Genomic DNA, 17691 nt, shown 5'->3' with positions numbered 1-17691 from the left:
CCATGCTGCTCGGGGATGCAGACGGCCACAAATACCCCCTCTTCCTCGTCATGAAGTCGGTCGCTGAGAATCGCCCTGACGTGCGCCAAGGGTTTGACACGACCGAGTGGGGCAACGTGCAGATCATCCAAGAAGAGACTGGCGGTGTCGTCTACGGTAACCCGACGGCTAGTTGGAACAGCGACCTCTCGCTCGCGTTTCTCCGATTCCACTTTGGCCGTCGCGCGCATTTGAGCTCGAAAGTGCTGCTTCTCTGGGACGCACACTGGACCTCGGACGTGCAAGCGTATGCCGACTCCATCAACGTGGTCCTCCATCCCGCGCCGCCCGCCGACGTTGTGTGGAAGAACACGCTGACCAACCGCCTTCGCCGCATTTGGATCGACAGTCTCCGCGGCCAAGTCGCTAACCACACGCCAGCGACCGCGTTTGTCCTTGCGCCGCCCCACCGCATCGAGCTCGCCGCGTGGGTGCAAAGCACGTGGGACTCGCTCTCGAAAAACGCGATCAAAAATGGCTTCAACAAAGGCGGCCTCGACGCCTCCAGCCCTACCGTCGCAAACGAAGACGAGGACGCCGTCTCGTACCTCGAGCCATCGCTGCTTGAAGCGCTCGTCAAGTTGAAAATTGCTCACGACGTCGATGAAGACGTTGTTATCACAAGTCCCGAGCGGCCGCCGCAGCATGCTCCGAGTCCCGAGAGACCGCATCAACGTATCCTCCGCAGCCCGCCCGACGTTCCACCGATCCGCGCGATGGGTGCGAGCGTTGGGCGCTCAGACGCTGCACGGAGGCCCGACCGCCAACTGACGACACTGCCACGCTTGTTCGAGCTCGTCCCATCGTTTCCCAAGCGCCTCCCGACTCGCGCAGATTATACGGAGATCGCGGCCTTGGAGCAGAACAAGGAGCTTTGGACGGAGCTGACCGAGACGCTTATCGCCGCTTGCCCCAGCGTCCCCAACATCCAGCGTGTCGGCCACGAGACACCGCTACACTGGTAAGGCACTTGGTCGGGGCCCTCTCGATCGACTCGGATCTGGGTAGTGACGAGCCATAAATGACACAGTGTGATGTCTGATCTTGTAACGAGTTGCCGCTTTTTGGGGCTGGAAACAGTACATGCTACGATCATGCAGATGCGGCAGACGTCGCAGCATCGCCCGACCCACGTCCTTGCATCGAGCAGTATTGTTGCGGTGATGATATGAGTTTATTTCACCAAGTCATCTCATTCAACTACACGACCAACTTAGCGGACAACATGTTCTTCGTTTTGCCACCAGTTTGGAAAGGACGTCGACAACGACATTGCCGAGATGCCAGTGAATATGCAAAATATCGACATATATCCGCAAAATGCAACTACTAGTATTTTCATCAATGTCTGCTGTATTTTTCATCAATTTCTACTGTTGGCTCACGTTTTTGCCCGCAACAACGTCGCCCGTCTTGGCATACAGCGCCTGGATCTCGGTGCCAAACACCTTTTTGACTTCGTTGCGCTTGACCTTGAACGTTGGGGTCGCGAGGTTGTTTTCAATAGTAAACGGCTCTGGGTGCAGCAGCAGCGCCTTGATGAGTTCGAACCCGTGGAGCTTTCCCTTCTTCCCGACGGCCACAATGTCTTGAAGGACCGCGTCGTTGATGGCAGGATGGGCGCAGAGCTCGGCAAACGTGCCGGTTACATTCAAGGTCGCTGCGAGACGGGTAATCTCGGCTTCTTCGGGCACAATGATCGCGATGAGCACCGAGTGGAGCGAGTCGCCATAGACAAACGACTGGTTGATGTAGACGCTGCCCTTGATGACGTTTTCAATCTTCTCGGGGGCGACGTACTCGCCCTGCGAGAGCTTGAAGATGTTCTTCTTGCGGTCGACAATCTTGAGGCGACCGTCGAGCGTCCAGACGCCAATGTCGCCCGAGTGCAGCCAGCCGTCCTCGTCGAGCACTTCCTTTGTCATTGTCGGGTTCTTGAAATACCCCTGAAAGACGCTCGGGCCGCGGTAGCAAATTTCGCCGCGGCCATTCACGGGGATTTGCTGGTCGTTGAGGCCGTGCACCGTGTCCTTCACATTGTACCTACAGGTTGTCGTCAGCACACTTCAAGGCGCTATCGGTGGTCGTACCCCATGTCTGGCACCGAGACGAGCTTGATTTCGGCCGACGAGAGCGGCGCGCCGACTGTGCCACCGGTAAAGTCGGCAATGTCCGTCACGTTGGACGCGCCGCAGCACTCGCTTTGCCCATAACCTTCAAAGATGGGCACACCCAAAAGCACTTGGAAGAACGCCATGACGTCCTGCGACAACGGCGCCGACCCGCAGAGCATGTAGCCGAGGCGGTCAAACCCAATCTTGGCCTTGATCTAGTCGACATCACATGACTCAAGTCCTAAACCATGCAAATATACCTTGGAGAAAATGAGCGGGTCGTAGATCGGGTGCGACGTAATACCGAGCGGGAGGTTCGCGAGCTTGGCGTCCAGTGCGCGCTGGAAGAGCCACGCCTTGATACCACCGGCCGCGAGAGCACCGCCGACAATCTTGTCGTAAATCTTATTGAGCAGCCGCGGCACGGACGCAAACGCCGTCGGTCGAAGCGTCGTGAGGTCGTCCACGATGCGCAGTGGGTTGCCCTGGAAGAAGCCGACGCTGCCAGCGTACTGGACGACAGCCAACTGCGCGAGCTGCTCAAACACGTGGGGCAGCGGCAGATACGAAAAGTAAATCGGAAAGTTGTTCATCGTCTCGAGCGCCTGGCCATGGAGAATACGCTCTTCGACGCCAATGGCCGCCGAGAGGAGGTTGCCGTGCGTGAGCAGCACACCTTTCGGGTCGCCCGTCGTGCCGCTCGTGTACCTACACCATCACCTTGGTAACCGCGACAATCTCACAGTTTGCGCCTACATGAGGACGGCCGTGTCGGACGTCACAAGGGGTGGTAGTCCCGGCAGCGGGTGGGCAGCGCCAATGGCTTCAAGCCCCGTCATCGTCCAGAGCGTGAGGCCGACCGCCGACGCCGACGCTACATCGTCGGGCGACAGCGACGTCGTGTCGCACAAGATCACATGACGCAGCGTGGCGACCTGCGGCTTGCGCGCGACGAGCGATGGCAGCTCGTTGCGCGTGCACACGACCGACGGCACGAGCGTTTGGTTGAGGATGTACTCGGTCGAGTCGGCGCCGAGCGAGTCGTACAGTGGCGCGATAAAGCCGTGCGCGTAAAAGGCTGCAAACTGCGCAATGACCCACTCCGGTCGGTTGCGCATGTAGATGCTGAGCATTTTGTGCCCATCGGCCGTCGGCGCTACGAGGCCCTCGTGCGCGAGGCCAGACGCAAAGTTCTGAACGCGGGCGTAGACCTACGTAACGCTATAGATCGGAAGCGAGAGGCGAGTCAAGAGGATACCTGTTCGTACGACTGCCACTCGTACGGGCCGGCGTTGCTGTCGGCGTCGATCGGGCGGTGGCCGAGAAAGTTGAGCTTCGGGTGCTTGGCTGTTGTTTCGTGCAATTGCGCCAGCGTCGTAGGCACATCGAGCTTGGGAAACTGCCCGTCGCGATACACGGGTCCATGGCCAGGCTTGGCCGTCGCGTCGTCGGGCTGCGAGTAAGAGGCGGGCGGCGCGACGACGTCGCCGCGCGATGTCAGGTGCGTGTAGGCGAGGCCAGCGACGCCGAGGAGGACGCTGCTCTGGAGGAGGAAGGAGCCGGCGCTGTCGGTCATGACGACGAACGAGATGTGAAAGTTGCCTTTGATGAGGAGGTCCTATTTCCGGCTTCAGTTGAAGCCGTTGTCCAACTGGTTCAAGGATCTGTCCTCGGAGGTTGTGCCATGTCCGGCCTTTGATTGGTCAAAAAGGTGCAATGTCGCATTTCGGACCAATCAGAGTCTGTCTTCGCCACAGTCCCCCGCAGCGTCCAGTGCGCAGCGTCCTAAATCGAGCCTGCTGCCATCAGTGTACGTACGGCTTGACCAAGCCGTACGTACACTGATGGCAGCAGGCTCGATTTCGCAGTCTTACGATCAACACAAACTCGTTTCGCCACTGCTGTGTAGCTGTAGAACAGATCACGTGGAAAAAGCTCGGACTCTTACTACCGACGCAGTACGACTTGAGCGTGCAGAGTAATTTACTAATGCCCGTGGAACACGCTAGCACATTGCTGAGCCCCATGGTGCCGGCCTTCGTTGTGTCTGAATGAAATCTGCGCACTTGGTCGGCGCTGCTACAAGTACCAAGTCTATTGCGTGGCAATGGCCAGAGCTTCCCCCAGATCTATACTGTGATCTGATTCGAGCAGCTGTATACACAATGCACTGTGATTGGTCCATTCGCGATCTTGCACCGCCAAAATCAACTCCAAGGGTTCGGAATCGTGTTCAAACCGCACATTTTAACTCTCACTTTAGCGCAATTTATAGCTAATTCGAGTCACACGACTGGTCGATCACAGCTGGTCTACGGGTCCCAAGCCTCTTGTCGCAGCAAGCGTTCGTTCTCGGCGCCGCCCGATTCCCGTACCTCTCGGCCACTCGTATTACGGCAGCAAAGTCTTCGCGACATATTTGTACATCACGAGACGAGCTTCTTATGCTGTCATCCTATGCGAGCCTACTGCTGCTTGATTTGCTTGCCAGCGACCGTGTCCTTGGTCTCGACATAGAGACGATCGAGAACGTCCGCGAAAATCTTCTTGGCCGCTTGCCGCTTGAGCTTGAGCGACGGCGTCACGAGGCCTTCCTCAATCGTAAAGAGCTCGGGGCGCAGCGCGATCCCACGGAGCGTCTCGAAGCCCAGCAGCTGACTCGTCTTGCTCACACGCTGAATGTCGCTCAGGACGTGCGCAACAATCTACACATGAGACAACTCAGCAAAGAAGCAACATGGACCTCACATACCTTGGGGTGGGCGCAGAGCTCCTTGTACGTGCCTGAGATGCCGAGCGACGTTGCGAGCGCGGCGATCTCGGTTTCTTCGGGCACGATAACACCGACCACCATGGCGTGGTAGCTGTCGCCGTACACGAACGACTGGTTCACAAAGACGCTCGACGCAATGATGTTTTCAATCTTCTCCGGGGCGACGTACTCGCCCTGCGAGAGCTTGAAGATGTTCTTCTTGCGGTCGACAATCTTGAGCCGGCCGTCGAGCGTCCAGACGCCAATGTCGCCCGAGTGCAGCCAACCCTCCTCGTCAAGCACTTCTTTGGTCAATTCCGGGTTCTTGAAGTAGCCGCCAAAGACGGTCGCGCCACGGTAGAAAATTTCACCGCGGCCCGCAACGTCCATGCTGCCATGCACCGTGTCGGTCACGTCGTAGCCCATATCCGGCACCGACACGAGCTTCATCTCGACGCACGAGAAGGGTGTGCCGACGTTGCCCGCGGAAAAGTCCCGCGGGTCCGACGCCGTTGCGCCGCCCGTGCACTCGGTTTGGCCGTAGCCCTCGACGACGGGGCAGTCGAGCAGCACGCGGTAGAACGAGGCCACGTCCGACGAGAGCGGCGCCGAGCCCGTGATGACAAACTGGACGCGGTCCAGGCCGAGCTTGGCTCGGATCTACACCAATCGTGTGCATCTCGACGGATACTGATGTACTATCTGAGAGTACCTTTTCAAAAATGAGCCGGTCGAAGAGCCAATGCGACGTGATGCCCCGCTCGACGTTGGCGAGCTTGGTCGCGAGCGCGGTCGCAAAGAGCCAGCCCTTGAGGCCGCCCGCGCTGAGGCCGGCGCCAACGACCTTGTCGTACACGCGGTTGAGGAGGCGCGGGACACTGGCAAAGATGGTCGGGCGCAGCGCGATGAGGTCGTCGATAAGCTTGAGCGGGTCGCCTTGGTAAAATCCGAGGGACCCGCCGTGGCGCAGTGTGAGTGTCTTGGCGAGCTGCTCGGCAATGTGCGCCAGCGGCAGGTACGAGAGGTGGATCGGGTGGTCTTCGAGCGCGACTTTGGACTTGCGGTACTTGATGCGCGCGTCGCTCGAGCACGAGCACAAGAGGATGTTGGCGTGCGTGAGCGGTACGCCCTTCGGGTCGCCCGTCGTGCCGCTCGTGTACCTAGATCAGGATGAGTATGCATCGAGAAGGTCGACGAACATGAGGATGGCCATGGCGCTGGCGTTAAGCGGGGCGCGCGGTGCAGGGTGGGCAGCGCCAATGGCTTCGATCGCGGCCATCGACGTGAGGCGCACGCCGGCGTCACGCGCGCTGGCCTCGTCGTCGGCCGTCACGTCGCCGCTGAGAATGATTGTCGTCAGCGACGGCACGGACGACCGGACGCGGAGAAGGGCCATGAGCTCGTTGCGGGAGCAGACGACTGTGCTTGCGTGCGTGTGCTGGAGGATGAACGACGTTGAGGACGACCCGAGCGTGTCGTAGAGTGGTACGACGGTCGCGCCGCCGTAGAAGGCGCCGTACTCGGCGACGATCCAGTTGGGACAGTTCTTCATGTAGATGCAGAGCATACGAAGGCCGTCGGGCGTCGGCGCGAGGAGCTTCTCGTGGAGAAGGCCGGCCGCAAAGGCTTGGACGCGCGCATAGACCTGGGCATACGACGCCCAGACGTACGCGCCGGCCTCGCCGTTGGCATCGATCGGTCGGTGGCCGAGGAAGTTGGCGTCCGGATACTTGGCCACTTGGTCGTCGAGGACTGCGAGCATCGTCTCGTACGGCGCCGAGACGCTCAGCGTGGCGGCCGTGCGGTAGATGGGGCCGCTCCCGGGCGTCGCCGAAGCCTCGTCCGGCGCGCAAAAGACACTCGGGCGGGTCGTGACCTCGGGCGACGGCAGCAGCGCATTAAGCGCGAGCGCGCCGAGGCCGACGGCCGCTGCCGACGCCACGAGCGTCGTTGTCGTCGTCGTCACCATAGCCGTTCTCTGTGCAAGTCGACTTGTGCGGAATCAGCAAAGGCTGTCGTGCATGACCAGATTGCCATATGGCTTTCGACCGCCGACACGCCGAGCCAGTGGCCAGTGCCCAGGAGGCTGCGCCGCTGGTCGCGTCACGCTGGCAGCACGGTGACGCCACTGAGCTCTCGCTGCCTGCTTATCCACCATCCACGGCGCCGCCGGGACCTTGCCGCCGCTCGTTGGTGCTGCGGACATGGACATGGGCGATGCGGTAATGGTCGACCAACAAGCGACGTGGAGAAATTAGATATGAGTTAATAAAGGATGCTTAATTCTGCTTGACGTTCTTGCCCGCGACCACGTCGCCGCTCTTCTCGTAGAGCGCGTCGATCTGCTGCATAAAGGCCTTCTTGACGTCGTTGCGCTTGAGCTTGAACGTCGGCGTCAAGAGGTCGTTCTCGATCGAGAAGCGCTCGTGGTGCAAGTGGATCGCGCGGACCGTCTCGAAGCCGTTGAGGCCGGCCTTCTTGCCGGTCGCGGCCATGTCCTTTTGGACCGCCGCGGTCAGCGTCGCGTTAGCGCAGAGCTCTTCAAAGGTGCCGGTCATGCCGAGCGAGGCTGCGAGCGTCTCGAGCTCGCGCTTGTCGGGCACGACGATGCCCACGAGCATCGAGTGGAGCGAGTCGCCGTAGGCAAACATTTGCTCGACGTACGGGTTGACCTTGAGGATGTTTTCAATCTTCTCGGGGGCGACGTACTCGCCCTGCGAGAGCTTGAAGATGTTCTTCTTGCGGTCGACAATCTTGAGTCGGCCGTCGAGCGTCCAGACGCCAATGTCGCCCGAGTGCAGCCAGCCCTCGTCATCCACGGCTTCCTTGGTCTTCTCCGGGTCGTTATAGTAGCCCGTAAAGATGGTCGGCCCGCGGTAGCAAATTTCGCCGCGGCCGTTGACCGGCATCTGGGTGTCGCCATGCACCGTGTCGGTCACTTCGTAGCCCATGTCGGGCACCGACACGAGCTTCATCTCGCACGACGGCAGCGGCGGCCCGACCGTGCCCGTCGAGAGGTCAAACACGTCCGTGATGTTGACTGCGCCGCAGCACTCGGACTGCCCGTAGCCCTCAACGACGGGGCAGTCGAGCACGATGCGGAAGAACGCCATGACGTCGTCGGCGAGCGGCGCCGAGCCCGTGATGACTGCGCAGCAGCGGTCGAGGCCGAGCTTGGCCTGGATCTTGGAAAAGACCAGCTTGTCGTAGAGCGGGTGCGACGTGTACCCGCGCTTCATGTTGGCAAGCTTCGTGTGCATCGCGCGCTCAAAGAGGCGCGCCTTCATGCCGCCGGCCGCGCGCGCGCCGCCGACGATCGTGTCGTAAATTTTGTTGAGCATGCGGGGGACCGTGATAAAGACCGTGGGGCGCAAGGTGCAGAGGTCATCAGGGATCTTGGCCGTGTGGCCCTGGGCAAACCCGATCGCGCCGCCTTTCGAGATCACAATCGAGTGCACCAGCTGCTCGAGAATGTGGGGCAGCGGCAAGTACGAGAGGTGCAGCGCTTCGTTGTTGAACGTGTTGGCGGCCTTGCCCTTGCGCAAATGCATCTCGACGCCCAGCGCGCACGTGAGGAGGTTCTTGTGGCTGATGCACACGCCCTTCGGGTCGCCCGTCGTACCGCTCGTGTACATGAGGAAGCACGTGTCGTCCGTGTGGATTGGCGCCATGGCCACGAGGTGGCGTGCGCCGATGGCCTCGAGCTCGGCCATCGTCCAGAGCTTGATGCCGACGGCCGCGGCCGCCGCGACGTCGGCGGCGTCCGCCGTCGCCACGTCGCAGAGCACAATGTGGGCCATCTTGGGGCACGCCGCCTTGATCTCGAGCACGTGCTTGAGCTCGGCGGTCGTGCACACGACGGTCGGCGCCTCGGTTTGGTTGAGGATAAACTTGGCCGAGGAGGCGCCAAGCGTGTCGTAGAGGCACGAGATGCAGCCGCCCGCGTACAGCGCCGCGTACTGCGCAAGGAGCCACTCGGGGCGGTTGCGCATGTAGATGCACAGCATCTTCTGGCCGCTCTCGCTCGCCGGCATCATGTTTTCGTGCACGAGCGCCGACGCAAGTGCTTGGATGCGGCCGTAGCCCTTGGCGTACGAGTCCCACACGAACGGACCCGCCTTCCCGTTGGCGTCAAGCTCGCGGTGGCCGATAAAGTTGACGTCCGGGTGCTTGGCCGCCGTGTTGGCGAGGTTCTCAATCATCGTGGGGAAGGCCGGCGTCGGGTACTTGTCGTTGACGCGGTAGATGGCGCCGTGGCCCGGGCGCAGCGCGCTGTTGTCCGGCGACGCGTAGGTCTCTGGGGCGGTGATGCGGTTGCCGGGCTTGAGGCAGAGGAGGTAGATGGCGCTGAGCACGCTGGCAGCGATCGTGCTCGAGATCACGGCCGCAGTCGAGAGCGCGACGGGTGACAGCATGTGGAGTCGATGTGGGGTGCCGACGCAATTTGGAAATGACGAGCTTCTCGCAAGCGCGAACTTTCCCTCAATGCGCTCGGCGTATCGCAATCGCAGCATCGGCCTCAAAAATCAGCAAAAAAAACAATAGAGCGTTTGTATGCGACACGAAAAAATGCAGCGTATCATATACACTGCGACAGGCAACCACTGGATTCGAACAGACCGGGTCGTTGCCAAGAAAGGCGCCGCCTCCCAAGCAACGGGCGACCATGACGCTTGCCAATCCTGTAAAGGCCAGCGAACGCAGTCGGCGTGTTCGGCGTCGCTGTACAGCGTCGAGAGGGCACCCAGCAGGTACCCGATTGATAGGGTTGAAAAACGCTGCAGGATCCAACTCACATCTGATTGGCTGCCGCCCAAGTTGAAGCGCGTGTCGAGTCGACCAAGCGTGGCCCTGCGCTGTGCTGCATCAACGCCAGCTGCGCGCATGATAACGTTGGCCCATCTAGGTGATCATCATCGCGACAGTCCGGTCTCCGTCGTCGCCGATCACGAAATGGCGTGATTCCAGCATCCTTCCGGGCGTCTCGAGGCGGCGATAGCAATAGACAGGCGGGCAAGAGGCAAGCACCGACGTTCGAAGCTACGAGAGGACAGAAGTAGCCGCAGCTTCGTTTATACATGACGAACTCGAGTCCACTACGCTACCGACAAAGGCGGTGGCCACAGAGCGTGTAGCCATGCTGGAATCGATCGACGGGGTTGGTGCGCACGAGGCAGACAAAGAGGAGGCCGCTGAGCACGACCGCGTGGACCCAGTGCGCGTTGGCGACATAGGCGTCGAGCTCGGACTCTTCTTTCCAGGCGCTAAAGCAGCGCGTAAAGAGGTAGCCGCCGACGAGCCCGACGAGCGACGAGCCGGTGAGAAGGATGCCAAACATCGTGCCGGTGTGGTAGACACCGTACAAGTCGGTGCAGAGCGACGGCAAGGTGCCCGTGGCGCCACCGAGGACGAATGCCGTGATCCACATCATATGCGCAAACGTGTCGACGTCTCTCTGTCGCAGCACGCTTGGGAGGACGCCGAGCACGATGCTCTGCACGAGAAGCGCGACGCCAAATGCGAGCTTGCGGCCAAAGGGCGGGTTGAGACTCGCGATGCGGATCACAATGTCGGACGCGATCGGCAAGACGAGCCGGCCGAGGAAATTGCAAATCGCCGCGAGCAGCAAAAAGCTGAGCGCGTCCGACTCGGCCTCGCTGCTCGTACTAGCAAGGAGCAGGTAGAGATCATACAAATGGGGCAAGTAGACAATGGCAAAGACAAAGGTCGCCATGTACGTTGCATACAGAAACGCAAAGTCGGCGGACAGGACGCACGCGCGCAGAGTTTGGTGCTGGATGCGCTCGTGGTAGACGCGCTCATTCTCGTCGAGCTCGGGCCCGAGGTAGTCGTGGGCCTTGGCAAAGTCCACAAGGCACACCCCGTCGCGTCGCGAGTCGCCAGCGAATTCTTCGACGCCGTGCATGTCGAGTCCGTGGACGCGGTAGGCCGGCGGCGGTGTCCGGAGCACCAAAGCGCAGAGCAGCAGCAAGAGGGTCATGGCCAGGCCACCAACGACAAACACAGAGAGGACACCCACGTCGCGCAAGAGGAGCTGGTACACACCGCCCCAGACGACGCCGCTCGCGCCAAACCCGCAAAGCGCAAAGCCCGCGGCCGTCCCGCGGAGATCGGGAAACCATTTTTGCAGCGGCGCAATCGGCGTGACGTAGTTGATGCCGACACCCGCGCCGTACAAGACGCCGTAGCCGTACAAGAGAAAGGGGCGCTGGTAGGCTATTGCGAGCACGGCGCAGAGGTGCCCGCCTGCCATGAGCAAAGCCCCGAGGCACATACCGGCGCGGGGTCCATGTCGCTCGATGGACGGGCCGGCGAGGGCGGCGGCGACACCGACGCACGCGTACGCAACGTAGTACGGCAGCGTTACGGCCTCGTCGGTCGCGCGCAGCTGCGTCGCGAGCGGCTTGATGAGGAGGCTGTACGCGTAGAGGGATCCGCAGCAGATTTGCGACACAAACGCTGCAAGGAAGAGCATCCAGCGCTGGAAGCGGAGACACGACGCGCGCCAGTAGACATCGGACCCGAGGTCAATGTACAGAAGGTACGCCTCGGCATCGACTTGGGCGGCCGACTTGGTCGGTTCGACCACACGCCAGTATGCCTGCCATCGCATGCTGATTTAGTAGAAAGTGACGCCGCGGTTTGCAACCGAGAAGAGACACGGTCGACAGCCTCGTCTCCTCTTCGCTGTTGGCTGTTGGCACCCAGCATCCTCTGCCCACAGCTCACAACCGGCGAAGCGGAACCAGACTCAGGCGCGGCAAATCCCACGGTGTCTCTTCCGCACGCGCACATGTGTTGCTCGCGCGTTCGCCGAACCCCCGAGAGTGCAACTAAGAGATTGAGCGTCCATGGACCATGTTGTTGTAGTTGTCTACTGGTCGTGGCCACCGCCAAACGCGACGGGGGCGCCGGGCACCTTGGTCGAGAGAAGGGCCATGGCCTTGAAGATGGAGCCCATCTGGTCGGGGTGCACGAGGCGCTCGTAGGCTTGGTAGATGGCTTCCTGCGTGTCCTCTACTTGGGACATGAGATAGCATTCGAGGCAGAGACGCGCGCACCAGAGCAGCCTTGAAAGAGCGCGGCCATGCGGTGCTCAATGCCCATTTCCTTGAGGAAGAGACCTTGCTCGATCGGGCCAAACGCCTTGACGTCGCCCGTCGCCGTCGCGAATCGCTTGAGCGTCGAAAAGTCGACGTCGATACTCTAGTCCAATGTCAACCGTCGGGTTCTCTCCATACCAACGCACCAAGTCGACGTCACCAGGCTCTCGCAGCACGCTCACAAACTCGTGGTGCTGGATGCCGCGAAGACTCACTTCGGACGGGTGGTCGCGACCATAGTCGACAATCAGCGCCGCTACGTCCGCAAGAATGGACACCTTGTCGAATGAGAAAGCACTTACCGCCGCCGTCGAGCGCGATCCGAGCGGCCACGTCTTGCACGAGCGCAATGCCCGTGGGCGAAATTTCGAGGCGGTCCCCGACAGCGACGCCGGGCGACATGATTGGCGCGTCGGGCTGCGTCTTGGGGTCCTCCGAGAGCGTGTGCTCCTTGAGCTGTGTTTGCTGGAGAACGGCGGCCGCGTTGATGTTTTTGAGAATGTCTTGCGGCGCTACATCATTTCTGCGTGAGAACGACGCGCAGTCGATGCTGCTTACTCGTCGACGTGTCGGTCGCGAGGTGCTGGATGACGTTGGTCGCAGGGTTGAAGACCTTCTCCTTCCCAATGTAGACGCGCGTTGCGGGCGTCGGGCCCGGCGACAGCACAAAGCAAAAGTGGTCGTCGCCGCCCGACGTGTCAATGTCCACGAGGCGTTCGCACCAGCCCCTACCCACGACGTTCGTCGCGATACTTTGATACTAAAGCGCATACTTGGCCGTGTACTCAAACTGGTGCACGGGCAGCGCGTCAAACAGCTCCTAGAGCAGAATGAGCCGCGTAAAGACGAAGATCGTATCTCTACTTGGGCAATGAAGAGGCTCGGGACGCCCTTGGGCATCTCGGAAACGTCCTCGTACCACGCAATCGTGGGGCCGTGCTCGGGCAGCGTACCTTCACGGCCATTCTCGGCGACCGACACGTTGAGCTTTCCCTGCTGGATCTTGCGCAAAGCTACGCAATGAGATCTTAACCGAGGACCGCCACGGATGTCCTACCAGGGCTGATTTCAACCATGTGAATCCGAAGCGCGTTGTAAAAGGCCGGAAACTGCTTGGCCGTCCGGACAAAGTCTTGCATGAGGCTGCCGCGACCAGGTCTACGAGAAGGCTATGAGCGTATATGATGGAGTCGATGTAGGAGGACCCCATCTCGACGATGTTGACGGGGTTGGGCATGCCCATCTGCTGCCACGTCGCGATGCACCAAATGCCAATGAGCTCGCCAAACATTTGGCTGATCTCGGGCGCCGTCGTAAAGTCGCCCTTCTTCCCAAAGACGTCGCGCTTCATGTAGTACCCATGGAGCGGATGGCTCAGCGCCTACACACATAGCGATGATCTCGGGCAGGCAGAGGCAGACGATGTGGCGTACGTGGCGCATGAACTCGGCGACCGTGATGGGCCCGCGCACTTCGATCATCGAGCGCAAAAAGCCGACGAGCTCGTTCTCCTTGGACTTCTTCTTCTTGGCATTGATCGCTTGCATGTGCGGGTTGTCCTTGAGGAGCGCGTTGGCAATGCCGGGCTGGAGCAAGCCGGAGCGGTCGACCCGGATCGAGCGCTCCTGCCAGCGCGACGAGGCTGCTTCCTTCTTCGTGCTCAGAGGCCGCGCGAGGATGGCAGAGATGGCGGGGCGATGTACGCGCGCGCGCTGAAGTCCGGCTAGCATGTTGTTGACGCCACCGGTTTTCCAAATGGCCCAGGCCGGAGTTGGCTAATAAAACGCACCTTTACATCGTCCAACTCTGTCGGGCATATTGTACCGACTCATCGATCGCATGCAGCGCCAAGGAGATGGTACTAGTATACTGCGTGCTGCTTGCCGCAAGCCACAAGCCACAAGCGCAATGTGGTGGGTCGACGCTCAGGACGCCACCGACCTCGCGGTCGCAATCGAGCAATAGATAATGCTTTCTAATTTGCTTGCTTTTTCTATGGAGTTTAACCGGATGACAAACGGCGATCTTTGCAGCATATCCGAACCAGATGAGCGAGAAGAAGCGGACCAAGGCCGACGCGGTCTCCATGTGGCAGGTACGGCTTACCGCATGCATGTACAGGGCGCACGATGCTTGAGATAGCACTACCAAGCAGCGCTGCAGAAGCGGCCGCTCCAGTACGCCCGCCCATGGTCATCTGCAGCTTGCGAGCTCTCTCTGTAGGACCAAGGCGATCACATCCGCAGCCATGGGCGCCTTTGGCGAAATCGTTGGTACGCCCTTCATGTCATCGCTCCGCCTCATGCAATGCACTAGCGCACGGCCTCAAGCACAAGTCTCTCCAAGTATGCCATCTCATTCTTCCTTCCATGGCACCACGACCACTCGGCGTAGGGCCTTTCGCTCCAGCGTATCCTGGCGTTTGCTCTCTACAGGTTGATAGAAGATACGACTGCGCAGGTAGACGAATGTATGGCATCTAGCGGCGGGATCACGGCGCCCGTCATGCACGCGTGGTATGGCTTTCTCGAGCAATGCCGAGTCCGCGGCGACCGCCTGGTGCACCACTGTTGTCCTATCATCGTCGTCATCTCGCCCTTGTAGTCGAACAACGGCAAGCTTTTGTTTGACCGTCTCCTTCTCACGCCCCCTTTCTTGGCCTTGACGCTCTTCACGGTACGCGATGTCCTATCTCTTCCTCGCATACCTTGGGTTCTAGTTGTCGCTCTTGACGGGCGCGTCGGTCGCAGCGTCCAAAACACTCGTGCGCACCAAGTACATCACTGCGCTCTGGATGAACTGGAAGGTAAGCTTCGGGTGACGTCTCCCGCTTTGTCTATCTCGTAACTCAGGTCTGGACGCTGACGCAATACCTCTCGTTCAACTACGTCCCGCCGCACTTGCGTGTTCTCTGGGGTATAAACGCGCCTGCATGTATGGCTCCTTCCACTGCGTAGGCAACGCCGTCGCCGTGTGGTGGAACTGCTACCTCTCCTTGGCATCGTAATCGAGGCCCCATACGTCCCATAATTCGTCAAAAAAGCAAGGCATTAGTTAACGTGCAACGGAGCTTGCTACTTGGTTGCGGCTTTGATGAGTGCGCGCGTTGTCACGACGCCTTGGAGCTTCCCGAGCGCCGTGACGTAGCAGTGGTCCATGCGCAGCATCGTAAAGAGCATGTGCACATCTTCGAGCGTCGTCTCGGCGACCAGCGTCATGGCCAACGGCCGGATCACACACTCGGTCGTGACATCGACCTCGGTCGCGAGAGCGTCGAGCTTATCTATTGACCACTCGTGGCTGAGGAGCGCAGTCATCTTGTCGTCGTTCATGAGCATCGCAGGGTGCACCGGGTACAGACCGTCGCCGCGGAGAAGACTCGTCGCAGACGACGACGGCCGGCGGTGCAGCGTCGTGTAAATGTGGTCGAGCGTCGGCGCTGTCCGACCGGAGCGCAAAAGGGGGTTGGACCACACACCGCCCTTGGGCACCGAGTGACGCGCCGTGTCAGTAGCGTCCTCGTCACTGCCGCTGTCGCCCCAGTCGCGTTCGCAGCCCGAGAGACCGCGTGCGTCGTAGAAGCGCCGCACGAGCAGCTGGAGGTCGCCTTTGCCGACGACACCGAGAAGCTTTTGGTCGATGTCGACGACCGGGATCTCGTGGCTCGGCAGCCGATTGAGCGCGAGCAGCAGCTGCAGCACGGACGAGCGGCTCGAGACGTACACGACGCGCTCGTGCAGAATATCGGCCACTGTCTGGTGCCGCTGAAATTCCATGAGCGGAAGGTACGGCAGCGCGTTGGCTTCGACGAGGATGTCGTAAATGGACGGCCACCCCCCGAGGCTCGAGACACCAATGGCCGCCAAGACGCCGGCGAGCACGGGCAGGAGCGCGTCAAAGTTACCCGTGAGCTCGAGTGTGATCACCGCCGCCGAAACTGTGCGCGTTGAGGCACCTGTGAGGCCCGCCGCGCCGACGAGCGCGAACCCGTGACGACCGAGCGTCATGTGCGACGGGAAGAGCGATGCGGCAGCGATGCCAAAGAGTCGTCCGCAAGCTGCACCACCGACAAAGGTTGGGAGCCAGACGCCGGTGGGGAACTTGAGCGTAATCGAAAGCGGAAGGAGGAAAAGCGGGATGGCGCCGGTGGCAGCGACGCCCGGGAGCGACCCGAGGTCGCCAGGCGACAGAAGCTGAGAGAGCGAGAGGAGGGCGTGGTTGCGGGTCACAACGTACGTGCTGGACGCGGTGACGAGACCAACGAGGAGCGGGTCGAGCCATTGAACAAAGAACCTTACGTGGCGAAGCGGTGACGCGCCCCACTGACGTCGCCGAAGCGCGAGCCACTGCGTGGCACACTGCAAGATGGTGCTGAGGACGCCCATGGCAGCACCTACGCATCCATGACCCACGTGGACGCGGCAAAGTGGAGCGTACCAAGAAGAATTGCGAGCGGCAAGTCCAAAAGCGATGGCGGCGCTTGAGATGGTCGCGTGGCCGACAGCGCGAGCCCTTCGACTCTGGCCAACGCGCGATTCATCCACAGCACCATGGCGGCCGCAGCGACCGACGACACAAAAGCCTTGAGGTAGTTGGAGATGAGGTAGTACGTTGCCGTGACTTCAATCGAGAAGAGGACGCCACCGATAGGGGACCCAAAGGCGGACGAAACGGCCACGGCCGCCGACGCAGCGAGAAGCTGGAGACGCACCGAGAGGCGGTCTTGCAGCGAAGCAAACGGTCGAAGCTGGAGCAACGCCGTCGCGACGATCGCCATGATGTGCACAAAGGCCCCTTCGGTTCCGATCTGCAAGCCCGCGCCATTGGCCGCGATCAAGCCGCCCAGCTTGGCACACAGCGTTCGAAGCGAAAAGTACCCCGGTAGGTACAACGTGGGGTCGATGCCCGTCAGCACCGTTTTCATTTGAGCAATCCCCGAGCCTACGCGGCCACACTATGAGTTGAGCAAGCTTTGGGCGGGCGCCGACCTGCGGCCGATGGCGAGAGGCGCGTCAAGACCACAGCGACGACGAGAAACACAAGTGTGTATAGCGTCCAAAGGCTGTACGCAGCAATCGGTGAGACTTGATCCATTGCGGTAGCGCGCACTCGCAGAAGCGCATCAATGAGCCTACAACGCTGGATGAGGGCCGCCTCGAGTAGCTTAAAGTACCAAGCACAGAGCACGTGGAGAGCACCACCGACGAAGCCCAGAAGGAGGAGGAAGGCAGCGACGCGCCAGCGGTCCGAGCGCGCTGGCGTCAACGCAGCGTCGACATCGTCGTCGTTGGCGACCGTAACGACCGACTCGAAGCGCGTCCGAGGGCTCTGCGCCGACGTGCTGTCACCAGACGCTGCCAGCACACGCTCCGTGAACTCGTGCAAACTCAATCGGCGTTCGGCTTCGGCTCGCATTTGATTGTGAGACGTTTCGGTGTGGTGTAAGTATCCGGATGCATCCGGATAATCGAGTAACTGTCGCAGCTGCGTAAAATGGTCAGGCTGGCGAGAGTGGGCGTTTCATTGTAGACCAGACGTGCGGCTGGGGGCGACCGATGCCATTTTCTGGTCCCGTGTGTACCTTGAAGCCGTCACAAGCCACTGACTGCACGTGGCTCAAAGTCCACGGCCGCGCTAGTAGTTTGGCCGTCGGAACGATACT

At 60.7% G+C, this 17691-nt stretch overlaps 7 protein-coding genes across 8 annotated transcripts; 1 reads left to right on the top strand and 6 right to left on the bottom strand.

Moving 5' to 3' along the window:
• Positions 1–1409: 1409 nt before the first annotated feature.
• Positions 1410–3729, bottom strand: SDRG_01395 (hypothetical protein; the record flags this gene model as incomplete). Its single annotated transcript, XM_008606919.1, has 5 exons — positions 1410–2082; positions 2130–2368; positions 2414–2861; positions 2910–3364; positions 3412–3729. The coding sequence occupies 5 exons, from the start codon at positions 3727–3729 to the stop codon at positions 1410–1412; spliced, it is 2133 nt and encodes a 710-aa protein (XP_008605141.1).
• Positions 3730–4618: 889 nt separating this feature from the next.
• SDRG_01394 (hypothetical protein) lies at positions 4619–6874 on the bottom strand (the record flags this gene model as incomplete). The annotated part of the gene is made up of 4 exons (XM_008606918.1): positions 4619–4858; positions 4906–5565; positions 5618–6065; positions 6105–6874. 4 exons carry the CDS (start codon positions 6872–6874, stop codon positions 4619–4621), a joined length of 2118 nt encoding a protein of 705 aa, XP_008605140.1.
• Positions 6875–7131: 257 nt separating this feature from the next.
• Positions 7132–9381, bottom strand: SDRG_01393 (hypothetical protein). The gene has a single exon (XM_008606917.1). It carries the CDS (start codon positions 9318–9320, stop codon positions 7185–7187), a length of 2136 nt encoding a protein of 711 aa, XP_008605139.1. The 5' UTR covers positions 9321–9381; the 3' UTR covers positions 7132–7184.
• A 572-nt stretch (positions 9382–9953) lies between these two features.
• SDRG_01392 (hypothetical protein) lies at positions 9954–11628 on the bottom strand. The gene has a single exon (XM_008606916.1). The coding sequence runs from the start codon at positions 11537–11539 to the stop codon at positions 10007–10009; it is 1533 nt and encodes a 510-aa protein (XP_008605138.1). The 5' UTR covers positions 11540–11628; the 3' UTR covers positions 9954–10006.
• A 126-nt stretch (positions 11629–11754) lies between these two features.
• Positions 11755–13793, bottom strand: SDRG_01391 (hypothetical protein). The gene is made up of 10 exons (XM_008606915.1): positions 13463–13793; positions 13235–13410; positions 13087–13187; positions 12894–13042; positions 12803–12849; positions 12588–12757; positions 12332–12541; positions 12176–12285; positions 11988–12132; positions 11755–11943 (listed from the first exon to the last, which is right to left on the bottom strand). The coding sequence occupies exons 1-10, from the start codon at positions 13757–13759 to the stop codon at positions 11801–11803; spliced, it is 1548 nt and encodes a 515-aa protein (XP_008605137.1). The 5' UTR covers positions 13760–13793; the 3' UTR covers positions 11755–11800.
• Positions 13794–14058: 265 nt separating this feature from the next.
• On the top strand, positions 14059–15117 carry SDRG_01390 (the record flags this gene model as incomplete). Of its 2 annotated transcripts, XM_008606913.1 has the most annotated exons (10): positions 14059–14124; positions 14172–14206; positions 14253–14302; positions 14346–14374; positions 14424–14464; positions 14513–14588; positions 14634–14705; positions 14749–14835; positions 14882–14945; positions 14987–15117. In XM_008606913.1, exons 1-10 carry the CDS (start codon positions 14077–14079, stop codon positions 15034–15036), a joined length of 552 nt encoding a protein of 183 aa, XP_008605135.1. In that variant the 5' UTR covers positions 14059–14076. The 2 variants fall into 2 exon arrangements, with proteins under 2 accessions (XP_008605135.1, XP_008605136.1); XM_008606914.1 differs by lacking the exon at positions 14987–15117 and having other exon boundaries at positions 14077–14124; positions 14882–14986.
• On the bottom strand, positions 15060–17444 carry SDRG_01389 (hypothetical protein; the record flags this gene model as incomplete). The annotated part of the gene is made up of 4 exons (XM_008606912.1): positions 15060–16422; positions 16467–16970; positions 17018–17160; positions 17203–17444. 4 exons carry the CDS (start codon positions 17442–17444, stop codon positions 15104–15106), a joined length of 2208 nt encoding a protein of 735 aa, XP_008605134.1. The 3' UTR covers positions 15060–15103.
• Positions 17445–17691: the final 247 nt, after the last annotated feature.

The sequence above is a fragment of the Saprolegnia diclina genome, assembly GCF_000281045.1.
Source record: "Saprolegnia diclina VS20 unplaced genomic scaffold supercont1.3, whole genome shotgun sequence".
Classification (NCBI taxonomy): Eukaryota; Oomycota; class Saprolegniomycetes; order Saprolegniales; family Saprolegniaceae; genus Saprolegnia; species Saprolegnia diclina.
Note: the sequence above shows the minus strand (reverse complement) of the source record. Positions and strands in the feature narration are given on the sequence as shown.